At 43.9% G+C, this 16,828-nt stretch overlaps 2 protein-coding genes across 2 annotated transcripts in view; one reads left to right on the top strand and one right to left on the bottom strand.

The window, feature by feature from the left end:
* Positions 1–1,036: 1,036 nt before the first annotated feature.
* On the bottom strand, positions 1,037–7,142 carry cebpg (CCAAT enhancer binding protein gamma). The gene is made up of 3 exons (XM_083653013.1): positions 7,007–7,142; positions 5,150–5,404; positions 1,037–4,236 (listed from the first exon to the last, which is right to left on the bottom strand). Exons 2-3 carry the CDS (start codon positions 5,267–5,269, stop codon positions 3,865–3,867), a joined length of 492 nt encoding a protein of 163 aa, XP_083509139.1. The 5' UTR covers positions 5,270–5,404; positions 7,007–7,142; the 3' UTR covers positions 1,037–3,864.
* Positions 7,143–13,350: 6,208 nt separating this feature from the next.
* cebpa (CCAAT enhancer binding protein alpha) overlaps positions 13,351–16,828 on the top strand; it is a 4,594-nt gene continuing 1,116 nt past the window's right edge. The window contains exons 1-2 of the mRNA XM_083653005.1: positions 13,351–14,104; positions 15,211–16,828. The exon at positions 15,211–16,828 is cut by the window's right edge and continues 1,116 nt beyond it. Coding sequence (XP_083509131.1) covers positions 13,586–14,104; positions 15,211–15,621 — 930 coding nt within the window. The 5' untranslated portion in view covers positions 13,351–13,585 and the 3' untranslated portion in view covers positions 15,622–16,828. The remainder of the gene's footprint in view (positions 14,105–15,210) is intronic.

Below are 16,828 nucleotides of genomic sequence, written 5' to 3'. Positions count from 1 at the left end.
AAAGGCAAAAAAATGCCCCAAAAATAATAATAATAAAAAAGAAATGTGTAAAGAAATGATTAAAAAAATAATGAAAAAATGTAGACCTATTGAAGGCTTTGAGTAACCTAACTCTGTGGTTCTCAAAGTGGGGTCCTTGAGAGGGTTCCAGGGGGTCCCCGGCAAAAAGGGCGATAACTTATTTTCACTAGAATTCCATCCATAAACACAACACAGTCAATGACAAAATGTATGACTATTTTAGTCATGGGTTTCATTACACTTTATGTAAAAAAACATCTAAAGGCAAAACATCTTATCAGGTGGGGGGCCCTGCATGGGACAAAATCTGATCAAATGGGGGTCCGTGGTCTAATTTGTGTCCGTTTAGGCGTCCTTGGTGTTAAAAAGGTTGAGAATCACTGACTAACGTAACACAGTGGTTCTCAACGTGGGGTTCAGAGACCACCAGGGGGCCTGAGGGGGTGCTGTTGATGAAGTGAAATTAATATAATTTTAAACTTCAGCAGTGTGTCATTTACAAGAAGTTAAGTTAGTGTCAAAGAATGACTGTTCTGATCATAGTTTCTGTTATATCTCCACCTGCAATACATTCATGGAGATCTGGACACAATCAAATCGGACTATAACATTATTCTCGGATTTGGGTCAGAAAGACAAAATCTATGGGAGGGGGGTCCTGCTGTGTCCCTAATTAATAACCCCGGAGACGTCTGCTCCTGCCTGGACAGTAAAGGGTTAATGTGATGCAGTGTGACTGCTTAATCTGCACCTCAATCTTAATGAAGATAGTGAGATATCCCCTCACCTACACACACACACACCTACCATCCAAACCACTGTTGGCACGTTATGGAACAATAACAATAAATCTAACCGCTATCTCAAGTCTCATCTTGCGCTGATCCTCTGAGATCACTCCCTCTAAAGACTGTGAATACATACTGTTCCACTCTTCCTCCAACAGGAACGTCAAAACACGTTGGGAATGAAAAATCAAAACACATGGCTGAACTTTTATACTCAATTTTTTTTAATTTACAATGCACGTTACCCCAAGATAGTCTTATATAAAAAAAAAAGCAAGTCACGACTAAGAGAAATGCTGCCCAGCAACATTCATACTAAAGCAAAAAATATGTCAAATATCCGTTGGAAATATTGCAAAAGCCGTTTTTGCAGAAAATAGAAGAGGATCGAGTCGTTTCTAATTTAGTGTATTGTTATACTTTCAGTAACGGCCTGCAGAACGTGCTGCACAGAACGCTGCCAATATGCCCGATTTGACCATTTCTCTTTTTCTGAGTGCAATTAGGACATTTTCCAAACAGTGAGTGCTCCCCCATGAGTGAGTGCTCCCCCATGCAAGTAGACCTGTAAGCATGCTGCAGTTTGAGTCCAAGTGTAGAAAAACCAAGGATTAGAAAAGAAACGAGTTAAAAGATGCCGTTTAAAGGTCTCGACCTGGCCGGGCCTTCGGTACCAAAAGGAAGGAAAGGCCGTGCTTGGTGCGGCTCGCAGCCGAGGAAAACACACACTCATCTACACACACACAGACACACACTCATCTACACACACACAGAGAGACACACAGACACACAACGTTCCTACTCGATGACTGAAGCTTCTTACAGACAATCCTATGGCAACAACCCACACCCAGTAAAGCTGTAGTAATTACAAAGTCTACTGAAGACACGACACACACACCGCAGTGCACCACACCACGCCCCCCCTCCCCCCCCCCGGGGCTGACTGGACGTCCCGGGCCGGGCCTGTCCCGATCTGCCGGGGGGGGCTAATTAGCCTGCGGCTAACGAAGCGGCTCCGGCTTCGGCCCGCTTCGCAGGCTGATCCGGGATCAGGCCTGCGGCTCGTGACGCCACCAGCAGAGCCCTCGGCTCAAATCCTCCAGTCGAGCGGTGGATCAAGCTGCGGTGTCTGCGTCTGTGCCCATCCCACACACAAACACACACACACGTGTCTGAGCTGGGAGGGAGGGGCAGGGCGGGGCGGGGTGGGGAGGGTTCCTACACATTTTCGATGAAAACATGTTTTTTCCAGGCCTGGAATAGTTTGGAAGATTTTGTCTGGCAGATTAAGACATCTTGCCCCTGCTAACTGCTCTATGACTTGTTGACTGGATGTGATTTTGGTGGGTATTTGATATAATTCAAGCTGGGTAATAAGAGCATCCCTCGATCACAGTGGTTTTCAACATGTGGTCTGGGGGGACCCCCAGGGGTCCTTGAGGAGGTCCCAGGGGGTCCCCAGCCATTTAATTTAATTTATTTTCACTAACACCATCCATAAGTAACACAATGACAGTATGACTATTTTTGTGGTCATGATTTTCATACACTTTGCGTAATAAAACATGTAAATACAACATCTAAATGCAAAAATCGTATCAGATGGGACACACTGGGACAAAACCCGTGGTCCGTGGTCTAATTTGTGTCATTTCAGCTTCAGGTCCTTGACGTGAAGAAGTTTGAGAAACATTATTCTACACGTGGATAAAAACAGTGGACTCAAAGTGGCTCTACAACATAAAAGCGTGTGAACATTTTCCATACATTTCCAGACTTCTTTTTTCAAAATTCCCAAAGTATTCAAGACCTGGAAATTATCAAATTAACGTGTAATACTTTTCCAGAGCTGCGTAGGAACCCCGTCTGTCTCTGTCTTTTTATCCTCTTATACCATCTGAAGAGCTTCAGCGTGACACAACCGACTCCATTTAGACACAAACATCAAAGTGAACAGAAAGTAATGAAGACACACGTCACCCCGCCTGTAGAAAACCACCTAACCTGACGTTGGCAAGCGTCGACATGGAGTGAATGCACTCACTTTTCTTTTTAAAATCGTGTGGTCACGATATTTCCAAAAACTCTTTGTATAACAACAGCAACAAAAATACACATCTTAAAAGGGGAACACCGGTCAGTTTGAGAGTTTAGGTCTCCGTGCCACGGCTGAGGCGGGCGGCACGGTCGAGAGCCGGGAAGAGTCTGTGATGTCATCAACGTGCGACTCTGTCCGCTCAGATGTCCCGACGGCAGGTCGACATGTTTTTAAACGAGGGGGGAAAAAAGCAGGAAGTGTGCTCCGATTCCCATAGACTCCAGCTGCAGGCGGAGTCGCCGCTCCGATCCGGTCTAATCCGATCCGGTTTCCCAATTCACTGTTTATGAAGTGGGAGGAGTCCGGTTCACGCTCCGCCTGTCATGTGGCTATTCAAACACGTTGGCATCTCACGTTATAACAAAGTCCATTGCTGGTTTTTGCTGTGGCGGGGACGAGGGGTGTGTGAGGTAGGGCTGGGCGATATGGTTGAAATCAATATCGTGATAAATCGTACGGATATTTCTCGATATCAATACGTATCATCATAGGGTTAATGTGTGCGGAAATCACGTTAACCAAATTAATGTTCGTCACACTGAACCGAATGGTAATGCTAAGTGGGATGTCAAACGAAACAAATATATTAAAATAATATTCTGACCATAAATAATTTTATCGGGGGTTGTAAGTAAAATTTGCTGGTCATCATCGATTCATTTCAGACAGCAGAAATGTGTCACATTATTAAAATATCATCATATGAATAAATTATCATATTCAATTATCGTCCAGCCCGAGTGTGTGTGTGTGTGTGCGTGTGCATGTGTTGGGGAGGGTGTCTTGACCAGATGTAGTCCAAAGTCTGAAGTCACATATGAACACAGAGGAAGAAGACGTGAAGGCGTATTTCCAAGAGGAGAAGCGACGCCCGGGAGGCGAGCGCTCGGCCGACTGGACCGAAGACAAACGCCATTGATCAAACGTCTCTCCGGACTCCGCCCCCTGCCTCCTTCACTGGCCGTTACTGTTGTTGTTGTTGGAGGGGCTGGAGCTCCCGGCGCCCCCCGGCGGCGGCTGCACGTTGTCGGCCAGGTTGTGCGCGTGCTCCAGGAAGAGGTCTTTGAGCACGCTCAGCTCTTTGCTCAGGAGCTTGATCTTGGCCTCCAGGCGCTCGTTCTCCTCCTTGAGCTCGTTGACGCGCGACTGCGTGTCCTGCGCCTTCTGCTTGCTGCGCATGCGGCTCTTCTTCACGGCCAGGTTGTTGCGTTCGCGGCGCTGCCGGTACTCGTCGCTGTCTTTTTCCGCCGTGGGCTTCTTCATGTTGCTGGGCGAGACCGCCTTCCCGCCGCCGGACGCAGGGTTCACGGGGACGAGCTGGGGGACCTGCGGGGAGGATCGTTGTCGTTAGCGAAAATTTCACAAAATAACCAAAAGTAGGTGTGAAAAAAACATTTCCGTTGACCGAAATGAGAATAAAAACACGGCTTTACCCCCCCCCCAAAAAAGAAAAGTAAACAAACTGAAATGGTATTGCGTGTAAAAAAAAAAAAACAAGAACAAAAAACAGTCTATAGACGGTTTTAACTTGACAACAAAAACATTCTAAATTGAACCCCCGCTCACTTCCTGTTGCAGTGTTTGCTATGGACATAAAAGAAAAAAAAACATTCAAGTGCAGGACTGACCATTCCGTGAAAACCGTCTATACAGCTGAGCAGCGAAAACAAAAGTAACGATGTCGAGTGAATATTTCTGCAGTTTGCCGAATGCTGAGAAAAAGGAAGTGCTGTGGGGTTGCGCTCTGGTGAAAACCGTCTATAGTTTTAGTCTTTGTCCTTTTATTTCATACTTAAGCCTAGTATTTTGGGTGTATATTAAATCTATCTTCAAAATATATATTTTTTAGCTGCGCAAGTTTTAGAATTCGTCCACAAAAGTCAGGAGAAAGTGCCCTTCATTTGGGATTACTTTGAATATGACTGTCTCTCAGATAAAGAGCAAGTGCTTTGCAGTGGAAGGTGATGACATATAAGATATGAGATATAAAGATAACATCTTTTAGTCTTTTGTGGATGGTTGTTCATGTGTCCCAAGTGATTTTTATTCTTTTCTTTTGAATGTCGCCCCTGACAAAAAAACAACAACTAAAAACTGAGCTAAAACTACGCATTTTCAAAAAAAAAAAATGAAAGTAACAAGGCGCCCTTGGAAGTTAATTAAGACTCAACTGAAATCGGAAAAAACAAACGGTCAAAAACTAGATGAAAAGGAATGAAAGATGCAAAACTATAATAACCTTGATGTCCTGTTGTGGACTCGAGGAGGAGGCTGCGGTGTGGGCCTGGCTCTGGATGACGCTCACGCCTGTGTTGTGCTCGTTATCCGCGGTTAGCTTGGGCTGTGGCGGCGTGCTCATTTGGATCCACTGCGTACAGGGTGCTGCTGTGCGACCGACCGCAAGGACCGGGGCGTCGGGGCGGGGGCCAGCGCTGCGAGGAAACGAGGAGAGAGAGCCTTCGGCGTCACAAAGCTCCACCCCGGAATTTGGACCCTGGAGGAGAAAGGGAAATATTTAGTTTCACTTTCAGGTTCTCTGAAATTACTTCATCTGCTCCATCAATAACAAGACCGCTGAGATTGACAGGAATGCTTTCAATAAATGTCAAATTAAACGGACAGTGTGTAATTTATTCCGCTGGGGGTCTATCAATCAAAACAATAACAAAAGACATAGTTTGATGACGTGAAGTAGCATTTGATCATGGGAGTTCTTGACTTACGGGCACAGCTTCTGCGACAGAATGCACAGCAAAAGGGAATGAGCAATAAAATAAATAGAAATAACTACAAAAACAGAGTGAGCTGAGCAGCTAGTTGGCCAAATCATTTCCTCGCTCTGATATATCATCTGGTGTTTCCTGTGTTTTGTTGAAGTTAGGGGTAAAGGGGATATGACGGCATTGACAGGCGACCAAATGAAACACACCATTACCTCGAATAAAATAACAGATTTCGATTTGATTTCCGATTCGATACAATTCTCAACAATCAATATTTCAGTTACAATGGCAATTTTGCTTGGATACGAAAGATATTCTCAAAGACCTAATGCTGTAATTTGTACAAGGAACCCTCTAATCTAGTATAGTGTTTACAGATGTTTACGAGATCTCGTTGCGCTAAGAACCAAACCATGCGAGTCTAACACTGCTTCAAGCATCCACGGGAAAAGGCATTATATTAAAAGATTGATATTGGGATTTATGAATCGATATCAGTTCCTTCAATTAAATGTATCGATTTGTATAACCCAGCGCTAGTTGGAAACATTTGGGATAATGCAAACAAATACACAACTCAAACACTATCACACGTCTAGTCGTTTTCAGATATTTTAATGTGGACATGTTACATATATCTTTAAATCTCACAGGCAGCACGGATGGGATGTCATGCTGCTGCTGCATAATCACACCGATCACACTTCCACCCTGTTATCCAAGAAAGCAGCGGGCACCTGACATCACATGATCATTAGGCGGATTATCATTCTGTAGTGCCAATTAGCACCGCTCCTCTGATTGGCCCACGCTATGTTACTATGTAGCCAGTCAGCTGTGCGCAGGGCAAAGCGCTCCGGGTGAAACAACAACAGCTCCAGTGTTGCCTGCTGTTGCATCATCACCCTCTCTCTCCGTCTTTCTTTGTGAGACAGGGGAACTCCGGAGTCATGCAGGGCTAAACGTGAAGTAAACCTGACTTTAGGTGGAGTGGAGAGCTTTGCCAAAAACACAACAATCAGCCGACACGAGCCGCGTTCAGCCTGTCAAGTTAGCATTTCCGAGCGCTTTGTTCCCAATAATAACTTTTGATTGGCTCAAGAAGCAGCCAGATGCGCTCCCCCCAGGCTCAACACACACAGCTGGGGCAGGGTTGATTCACCAAACTGCTATCATCAACCAAACATGTCAACTCTATTCTTTACACTCCGCACTCCTACCTCCCGTGTTACAACATAAAACGTGGCTTATTAGCACTAGTGGCTAGCTGGCTACAGGCGGTGTAGTCAGCTAGCCGCTAGTGCTAACAAGCTAACTCTCGCTCTTTTTCGGACCTAGAACGCTTTTAAAATGGCGGAGTGTCCACAGCTTACCTTCACGGAGAGCGAGTGGGAGCCGCAGTGCGTCAAAGTATGAAAAGTTTGTGTGAAAAGTTGGAGTTAGATCCTGTGTGTGTCTGAGCTCGACTGTTTTTGTTTGGAACATGGAGAGGGAGACGATTGCGAAATATCTTTTACCATGTAGGGCAATATCTCGCATCAGCCAATCAGAGGCGACTGGGAGACCCAGTGGCGTACGATTAGCCAATCCGAGGCGGGTATGTGCCAAAGTGATGCAATGCCCCTCGTGATGGACAGCTCATCCGGCCAATAGCAGAGAGGTTTTCTCTCTGGCAGTGTTTATGTAATATGGAAATATGAGTTCACACAGTGATGACTTCATCTCTGAATGACGAGATTCACCAACAACGAACCACTACTACTTCTACAAATAATAATAATAATAACAACAACAACCACAGCAACAACAACAATCATCATAATCACAATAATAACATAATAATAATGATGATGATGATGATGATGATAGGCTAATAATAATAATAACAAATAATACTACTACTACTAATAATAATAGATAAACATGTCAATAAAGTAAAGTAGCCTAAGACCATCTAAATTCACTTTACAGACCATTTTATTTGTGATTAGAACTTTTTACTGTGACATCAATCTTATAGGACAAATCAGCATGACATCACAACAAGAAGTTCAGTGGCAGTTCCCTGTGCCACTGCAGCAGTTATGAACATTTTAAACAAAAGTTAATACAGTATCTCAAAAAACTATACATCACATCACTTATGACTTTGTGAGTGAGAACACACATAGCTCAAGGGTTTGATGTGTGTTAAAGTTGTGTGAACTGTCTTGTGTGGATTTAGTAAGAAGTACAGCCTGCTAGAATGAGACACACTCAAGGCTGGCTCTTATAGACGGTTTTCACGTAATTGGGTTGCTATGGGAACAGTTTGAACCCTATCTTATTTCCTGTCAGCTATTGCATTAGCAAACATTGCAACAGGAAGTAAGCTAGGGGCAATTTTGAATGTTTATGTTGTCAAATTAAAAGCGTCTATAGGGTCCTATTATAAAGGCTGAAAAGAGCATATAAGAGCATAAAACCTAAACTGCGATTTCTCAAACTGTACAAAATATAAATTAAAGCTGGATTAAGGTGATAGAGTCCTAAAAGTGGTCACTTGTTTAAAGTTTTAATTGAGTGTCATGTCGAGCTGAAGGAGCAGTTAGAGTTCAAAGAGGGCATGGTTTCATATTGAACTGCTGTTTAAAACGAACAGCAGTTGTCCCCAGATGCTGTTGAAGCTGTTTGACATCCTGATCCCTCGTACAGTACATCAAGTCGTCTTCTTAGTGGTTAAGGATGATACGACCAAATGAGACTTTTAGATTTCCCCAGAAAGAATGGCCTCTAAACCTGACCAGTCGTCCAATGTCTATAATATGAGTGGGCTTCTTTCCTGTCTTATTTGAACTAGTCTGGACCTGTGGGAGTTGTACCACCCCCAATTAGGACAATTACCTAATTAAAAAATAAGGCTCTGTCAGGTCACCCTGCATGGGTGCACTTTACAATTCCTCAAAGTTTCAGCCCGATCGCACGTCAAATGGCATAGCTGTGGCCCGGACAAAATGATCCTCACAGAAACGTCTCATTCTCATTAGTAAATTGCTTGGTAATACGGTAGGTCACTAATCATACACACATGAGGCCTATGAGTGATCTGTTCTAGCTGTGTAATAAATATGTTTTATATAATTGCTGTATAGTACTTGTATTTCTTTTTACATGTATCTGGAAATGTATAAATTATGAATTCAGCCAAATCATCATGCAATCCACTTCTTTTTAAATTTTATAGTCCGATCAACAAATTGGAATCAGCAACATAGGTGATATGACCAGGTACTCTTTCATTGCTTCTACTATTGCTTCACATGCCTTTTTGTTGTGCCGACACTTATCAAAACAGAATTGAACTGTATAAAATCAATTGAAAATAGAAGCCAATCAAAAATCACATAAGAACATCATGGGCGTTTCAAAAAGAACAGGGTCGACATCAATGGTTCTCAACATGGGGTCGGGGGACCACTAGGGGTCCTTGAGCAGGTTCCAGTTACAGTAAACTTCACCATGATTTAATTTAGAACAAGTTCACACAATTAGAGAATGTAGAACAATGATTATTTTTGAACATTATCGCTATACAGACAGTTATGGAATTCTGGACTAAATCATATCTCACAATACAAATATTTGGAGATTTTGGTTAGCGAGACTCTCCTGGGCGTCTGTGGCTCTGTGGAGATGAGGGGTTCTGAGTCACTGGTCTATATCACACCGCTTAACTCATGCTGGCCTGTATATCATTTAGAATTTGCATCATTATTATTACCCTTTTTGACTATGTTATATATTAGACATATTATATATATTATATATATGCAGTGTTGGGCAAGTTACGTTCAAAATGTAATAAACTACATAGTTACTTTAATTTGAAAGTAATAAGTTACTTTACAATATTACTGTATGTGTAGAGTAACTCATTACTTATTACAATACTTTTTTGGATTACTTTGACCAAAACGACAACAGCAGCAGCAGAATGACATGGCCGCCCCGGGACCATCCCGAAAAATAATTTCAACTGCCTTGAAGTCAGTGTAAACAATCCAAAATTCTAAATGTTATTCTTTTCCTTTGTTATTGTCATCTAGATTCAAGATTCAAGATTCAAGATTTTTATTGTCACTCCGTAGTACATGTATCAAGTGTGAAATTCTTGTGCTGTAGACTCCGCTACAACATAGTGCAAAATAACAGGGCATATAGGTGCAGGAAAACAAGAGACACAACAAGCAATAAGGCAGTCAAAGACAGTGACATATTCACTGCACATAGGTGCAAATAGCATAGACATAATTTAAACATAATTAAACATTCTGTTTGCACAGGTGCAAATAACATAGTTAAACATATCTTTAGTGGTTATTTGCATAAAAACACACAGTTTGATTAGGAAATGATTGTCTTTTTTAAATAAGTGCTTTGATTAAAAAAAAAAAAGTAATTCAATTTGTAACTTGAGTTACTTGACAAAGTAACTGGTATAATATTACTGAAATCCTATAAGTAATAAGTTATATTACTGAGTTAGTGCTAAAAGTAATATATTACATGTTATATGTATATGTAATGAGTTACCCCCAACACTGTATATGAGAGAGAGAGAGAGAGAGAGAGAGAGAGAGAGAGAGAGAGAGAGAGAGAGAAGGTGTGTGTGTGTGTGTGTGTGTGTGGGGGGGGGGGGGGGGGGGGCGTAACTAGCCGACTTCTCCAGGGACCACTAAAACACCACTGCTATCACCCCATTTACACCTGGTTTTTAAATGTGACCTGCATCCAGATAAGTTATCTGGACGTTATCTGGATAAGGTAAAAAAAAAATGCATGCGAATGCAAGGTGTAAATGCATCGTGATCAGAACTTTATGAACACATCTGGAGGTAATCTAGCTCACATTATTGTGTTCAGATATTTTACACCTGGTGTGGAACCATTCATGCACTGCTGCAGCAACAGACACTTTAGCTGCGCGCATATCATGTTGTTGAACAGCGCTCTGCCTCTGCGTCATATCACCCACGCATATGAACGGCAGTCCGCGCTCAGATGGTTCAGACAGGACGTGCGCGGTGCCATAGTGGGCAATTAAGCGGATTTGCGATGCGCGCGATTTGCAGTTGTTGGCCCATTCACACCAAGAAGCATCAATTCAAGCCTATAGCCATATCTCCAGCGGCCAGCAGCTCTCTGCTCTACAGGAGGAGAAACCCCCATGGAAACTGAAGCGGTATAAATAATGATCTATTGGCTACTAACTGTCCTTAAAACACACACAGTCATACTTTTTCAAAGTCACAGCTGGGATGAAGTTTATTTCTAACCTCTTAATTTGACCCGCTCTTGACAATAACGTAGCCTAACGTTTGCTATCAGGCAGAGTCGTGACTTTTGGGGAAGGATGATAGCTGTCCGCCACCGGGGGAGCCGGGAGGGGGTCGGAGACGCCAAGTCCAAGTTGATAGTCACGATCCTGAAAATGTGTCGAGCATATCGGACTCAAGTCTGACTCGACTCGAGTCGACTATACAACACTGCACAACGTTTGACTGTGTGAAACTATAGGCCTAGCAGTAATATTAGTTTTAGTCTATTGTATAGTGGTAAGATAAGATAGATATCACTTTATTAATGGCAGAACAGGATAGGCCACCGGGGGAAAATATGTTTTGTAGCCTATAGCCTGTAATGAGAAGATAATAGGAAGAGAAGAGTTAAGATTAAAAATAATAATAGCCTAATGGCAATGTAGCCTATAACAAGGGCTTGGAACCAAAGGGCGTAAGTGTGATTTTGGGCAAATTAGTTTTAGGCTATCAACCTATTGAAGGTGAGATATTTTCAGTGCCAAAATGACAACTGAAATCATGACGCATCATGCAGCATGATCACATCATTTTTAGTAGGCTATATGCTATCCTAATTCATATTCTATAGGTCAATATTATTAATATCATCCAAATGTTATTTTATGTTAGGAATCTGAACTGGTCAAGATGTGCTCTGATAAGATTGCTGAAGTTATCCCTCAGTGTTATGAGGAGTTTTGCAAGTTAATTGTAGGCTATAGCAGTAGCCTCTCTCCCCTTTCTCTGTAGGCTATATGACTCTCTCTCCACCCCTCTCAATTCAATTCAATTCAATTCAATTCAATTCATTCAATTCAATTATTATGCTTTATCATCATGATTGTGCACACTGTGGATTCTATATAGTTATAGCCTATGGTACATTGTGTCAATATGTACATTATGATCCTGATATGATCTCTCTCTCTCCCAGTCCCTCCCTCTCCCTCTCTCTCTTCCTCCCCCCTCCCTCCCTCTCTCTCTCTCTCTCTCTCTCTCTCTATCTCTCTCTCTCTCTCTCGGTCTCTCTCTCTCTCTCGGTCTCTTGCTGTATCAACAGAGGGAGCTCCCAGTCCGCAGCAGAGTTGTAGTTCCTCTGAAGCCTGAAGGGACTCGTCTGTGCCTCGGACAAACTCAGCTCCTTTAACATCACTTAAAATATGACTATCGGGTGTTACAATTGTCATGACCATTCTGCAATCACAGGAGCTACACGTGGAAGAATGAACAAAATAAATAAATAAATAAATAAATAAATAAATAAATAAATAAATAAATAAATAAATAAATAAATAAATAAATAAATAAATAAATGAATAAATAAATAAATAAATAAATAAATAAATAAATAAATAAATAAATAAATAAATAATTATTATCATGGGCATTATTATTATCTGATAGGCCTATACCCTAGTTAATAAAGAAATACATCTGTTTGTTTTCAGTAGCCTATAGCCTACTGGTGGTTTCATTGAATACGCTGAACGCCGTTGCACACTGAGCAGAGAGGCAGGCTGCAGTCAGGAGCGCTTCAGTCCGCCCGCAGCTCATCAGATCCATGCAGGTTCAGGAAACCCACTCATCTTCCACAGGACTTTAATTTAATGTGTATGATTAGGCTAACAGGAGAAAGTGGGCTTATTTAGAATAATGCGCATTGCTTCCCTCAGAATGTCTTGGACATCCTCCTGACTGAACGGATCTCTGTGCACTCGACTGTAATTATAGGCTATAAAATGATCGATATAAGCCCTATATTTTTTTTTTGCCATGTTGCTCGGTGCAAACTTGTTGCTTGACAGGCTAAAGTATAAATTAAATAACGCGCACTTCATCCCTGGCTGTCCCCTTGTATGGAGAGACGTATCAAACTACAGTCAAAAATCTGCCATAATGTCCCCTCGCTTAGCGGCCAACAAACGCGTCTACTCTGTAATCCGGCATCATACGACTCACCAAGCAGTTTAAATCTCCAATTTAAGATTTATTGGCTCGCAGCTTGCAGCGCGCACTGCGTGTGCGGGTGGACATGGATAAAATACGCCAGGTGTAATAAACCAGCTGAATTTCAAGTTTTGGATTATTAGGCTATGTCCAATTGACGTGAGGCTTCTCAAAAGAAAGGCACGGCTGTAAAGCTGTGTGTGTGCGAGTGTGTGTGTGTGTGTGTGTGTGTGTGTGTGTGTGTGTGTGTGTGTGTGTGTGTGTGTGTGTGTGTGTGTGTGTGTGTGTGTGCGCGTGTGTGCGTGTGCGTGCGTGAGTGAGTCGTGAGAGAGAAAGAGAGAGAGAGAGCCCGCCCCTCTCCTCCTCCTCCTCCTCCTCCTGTATAAAAGCGGCAGTTTGACAGCTCAGCGCACAGAGCTCGAGTTGAGGACACACACATACACCAACGCAGACCGCTGTGCGCCTGCGCTAGTTTGACAGCAGCACTGCACGAGCCCTCTCAGTTTGTCCTAACCTGGTGGACACTGTGTGTGATCTGAGGACCTGTGTGATCTGCGGACCTGAGGGAGGACAGTCTGTGTGTGCGTCAGTGAGTGAGTGAGTGTGTGTGTGAAGCTGGATTCTTCCCGGAGCTGCTCGCCATGCCTGCCCGGGTTTAGGTCCTCCATGGAGCTGTCCAACCTGTACGAGCTGCCCTCAGCCCGGCCCCTGGCCCCCCAGCAGCACGGCTACAACAGAGAGCCGGCGGAGCTCGGCGGAGACATCGGAGACAGCGAGACGTCCATCGACATCAGCGCCTACATCGACCCGTCCGCCTTCAACGACGACTTCCTGGCCGACCTGTTCCACCACGGCGGCGGCTCGGTGCGCCAGCAGCAGCAGCCCGAGAAGCTGAAGATGATGAGCGGGGAGTACGAGCCCAGTGCGCACGCACAGCAGCAGCAGCAGCAGCAGCAGCAACAGATGTACATGTCCGGCTACATGACGGAGTCCAAGCTGGAGCCGCTGTACGAGCAGCACCCGCCGCGCATGCGCCCGGTCGCCATCAAGACGGAGCAGCGCGAGGATGAGGACATGAGCCCCGCGCTGCCGCCCACCTACCCGCACCAGCACGCCCAGTACTCCCAGCACCAGCACCACCAGCAGCAGCAGCAGCAGCAGCACCTGCCACACCTCCAGTACCAGGTAGATTACCTTTAAGATCTCCAAAAATGAGTGTAAAAAAAAGTTGAAGTGCTAAGAAAAAGCTAGGCTATGAATTCAATGCAATTAATTGCAAAGACGCACTTTAACAGCTTTGATGGACCTTTTTCACAGCAGCCATTCTGTGCCTCAAAGGCAGGGTAAACACGGGTGCAACCAAAACATTAATGAGGGTTTCCAAGGGGTTCCAGTGCTGGGGCCCCTCATTCATGTTTTGGTTGCACCTGTGTTTACCCCTGCCTTTCAAACATAAAGTGGCTGCTGTGAAAAAGGCCTATTCAGTTACCAAAAAAAAAAAAAAAAAAAAAAGTTAAAGTGCACCAAAAAAGCTACTCAAAGTCAGCAACAAAAGTGGGCTAATTGTAATTCATTACTTGCAACTATGCAGTTCTCCAATAATCTGCTCAGTTTGTAGTTGGGGCAAAGTTCAAAGCCCCGAAGCAAAGAGACTGAAGGGGAAGAATGACAAGTTGCAGGAACATAAAGAACATAATAAAGTCGTCAATGATAGTTATGGATATGCGACTGGAGTCGGGGAAACAGATGTGGTCCGCTCCCCAATTAAAAGTGATGATGAGGGAAAAACATATTTTTGTGCTCCGAACGGAATCTATTGCCGTCCCCATAGTGAATACATTGTCACCGGTGCTAACCATTTTAAAAGAGCAGTGAGATTGGCTGCTGAGCGACTGACACTCAATCATTCATTGTCACATTTATTTACTTTTTTTTTTTTATGTAAGTTGCTTTATGTGATTGTGTTGATATTTTTTGCGTCTTTTTTTTTTTGCACATTTTTTTATTTATAAAAGCCAGCCTTTTGCACAGATTTAAGTGTGCGGATTATTTTCCTTTTTATTACGTACTCATTGCTTCCAGCACCTTAACAAGAGATAGAACACTAGTTTTTCTCCTGCTTTACAAACAAGGACAATGAAAATAAGTCTATTTGAAATGACTGTTTTGAATCCCTCTGCAATTTTATACATGTGTATGGTTGTGGCCTCTAAGGGCCTATACAAACCTTAGTGTATTTTAAAATCTGACAATTAAAATCAATCTCTCTCTCTCTCTCTCTCTACCTATAGATTGCGCACTGCGCACAGACCACCATGCACCTCCAGCCGGGCCACCCCACCCCCCCGCCCACCCCGGTGCCCAGCCCGCACCAGCACCAGCACCAGCACCAGCAGCACCCTCACTCGCACGGCCTCTCGGCGGGCGGGTCCATGAAGCTGCTGGACCGCAAGTCCAAGAAGAACGTGGACAAGAACAGCCCGGAGTACCGTCTGCGGCGCGAGCGCAACAACGTGGCGGTGCGCAAGAGCCGCGACAAGGCCAAGCTGCGGAACGTGGAGACGCAGCAGAAGGTGGTGGAGCTCGCCACCGACAACGATCGGCTGAGGCGGCGCGTCGAGCACCTGACGCGAGAGCTGGACACGTTACGGGGCATCTTCAGACAGCTGCCCGATGGGTCCTTCAAGCCCATGGGCAGCTGAGAGACTAGATCCTTCAAGTCCATGGACAGCTGAGAGACTAGATCCTTCAAGTCCATGGACAGCTGAGAGACTAGATCCTTTAAGTCCATGGACAGCTGAGAGACTAGATCCTTTAAGTCCATGGACAGCTGAGAGACTAGATCCTTTAAGTCCATGGACAGCTGAGAGACTAGATCCTTTAAGTCCATGGACAGCTGAGAGACTAGATCCTTCAAGTCCACGGGCAGTTGAGAGACTAGATCCTTCAAGTCCACGGGCAGCTGAAAGACTATATCCTTCAACCCCATGGGCAGCTGAGAGACTGTGGCCCGAACTGGACTCAAACCGGACCGGACTGGGATGGACTGGTATTGCTGGATGTATGGCAACACTCTGCTGCAGAGCGGGGGGGTATGGAGTTACTTTTGTGTCTTTATTATGTAATCAAACAGAATAGGTTTCAGAGCAAAACGTCCCACACTGCAAAAAAAAAAATTGCAAGTAAAATACATTTGTGATAAAAAATGTATTAATGCGAATAAAAAATATATATACTTCCATTTGCAAATCCAAAAGTTTTATTTGCACCAAAGGTTTTGTTTGCAAATCACAGATTTTTGTTTTCAAATAATATTTTGGGGGGGTTTGCGAACACAAAAGTTTTGCTTGCTGTTGAAACTGACTCTCGTGGGCGGGGCCTACGCTGAGAGATCCAAGGCATGTCTCTATTGGCCAGCCTCGATCAGAGTGACAGCATGGCATAACCATCCAGTTAGCAAACGAGAGCGGTAGTGTCCCTGTCTTCTCCAGGGACTTCAAAAGTCTCCCTCTCTCTCTCTCTCTCTGCCTCAAGTTTTTGATTTGCATCAATACATTTTAAGTCACACTTTATTTTATTTTTTATTTTATTTATTTTACTCGCAATAAAACAGTGTTTGATTGCAGCGTGGACGGTTTAGCCCTCAAACCTCTTCTGTTTTGATGGCATCATAAAGACACCCAAAGTCACTCCATGGGCGGAGGACGGGCAGCTGATGTGTTTCTTGTGCCTTTTATTTGTGCAAAAATGATAAGCTCATTCCTGCATATCATGTGCAACAGACTGGTTCTTTTGTGCCTTTTGATTTCCGTACAGACTGTGTGCCAGACACACGCTACTCACATATCAGTGCAGCTATAAAGGTTGGGCACGAGGATCGGATCCACCATCGTCAGTCTGTTGTGCATG

Source organism: Poromitra crassiceps (assembly GCF_964638095.1).
Source record: "Poromitra crassiceps genome assembly, chromosome: 16".
Taxonomy (NCBI): Eukaryota; Metazoa; Chordata; class Actinopteri; order Beryciformes; family Melamphaidae; genus Poromitra; species Poromitra crassiceps.
The sequence above is the reverse complement of the archived record's forward strand: the minus strand, read 5'-3'. Positions and strand labels throughout refer to the sequence as shown.

Coding starts and splice junctions, on each gene's coding strand:
- cebpg (XM_083653013.1), bottom strand. CDS start 5,269: ATGAGCACGCCGCCACAGCCCAAGCTAACCGCGGATAACGAGCACAAC. Junction 4,237..5,149: donor GTCCACAACAGGACATCAAG/GTTATTATAGTT, acceptor TCCTCCCCGCAG/GTCCCCCAGCTCGTCCCCGT.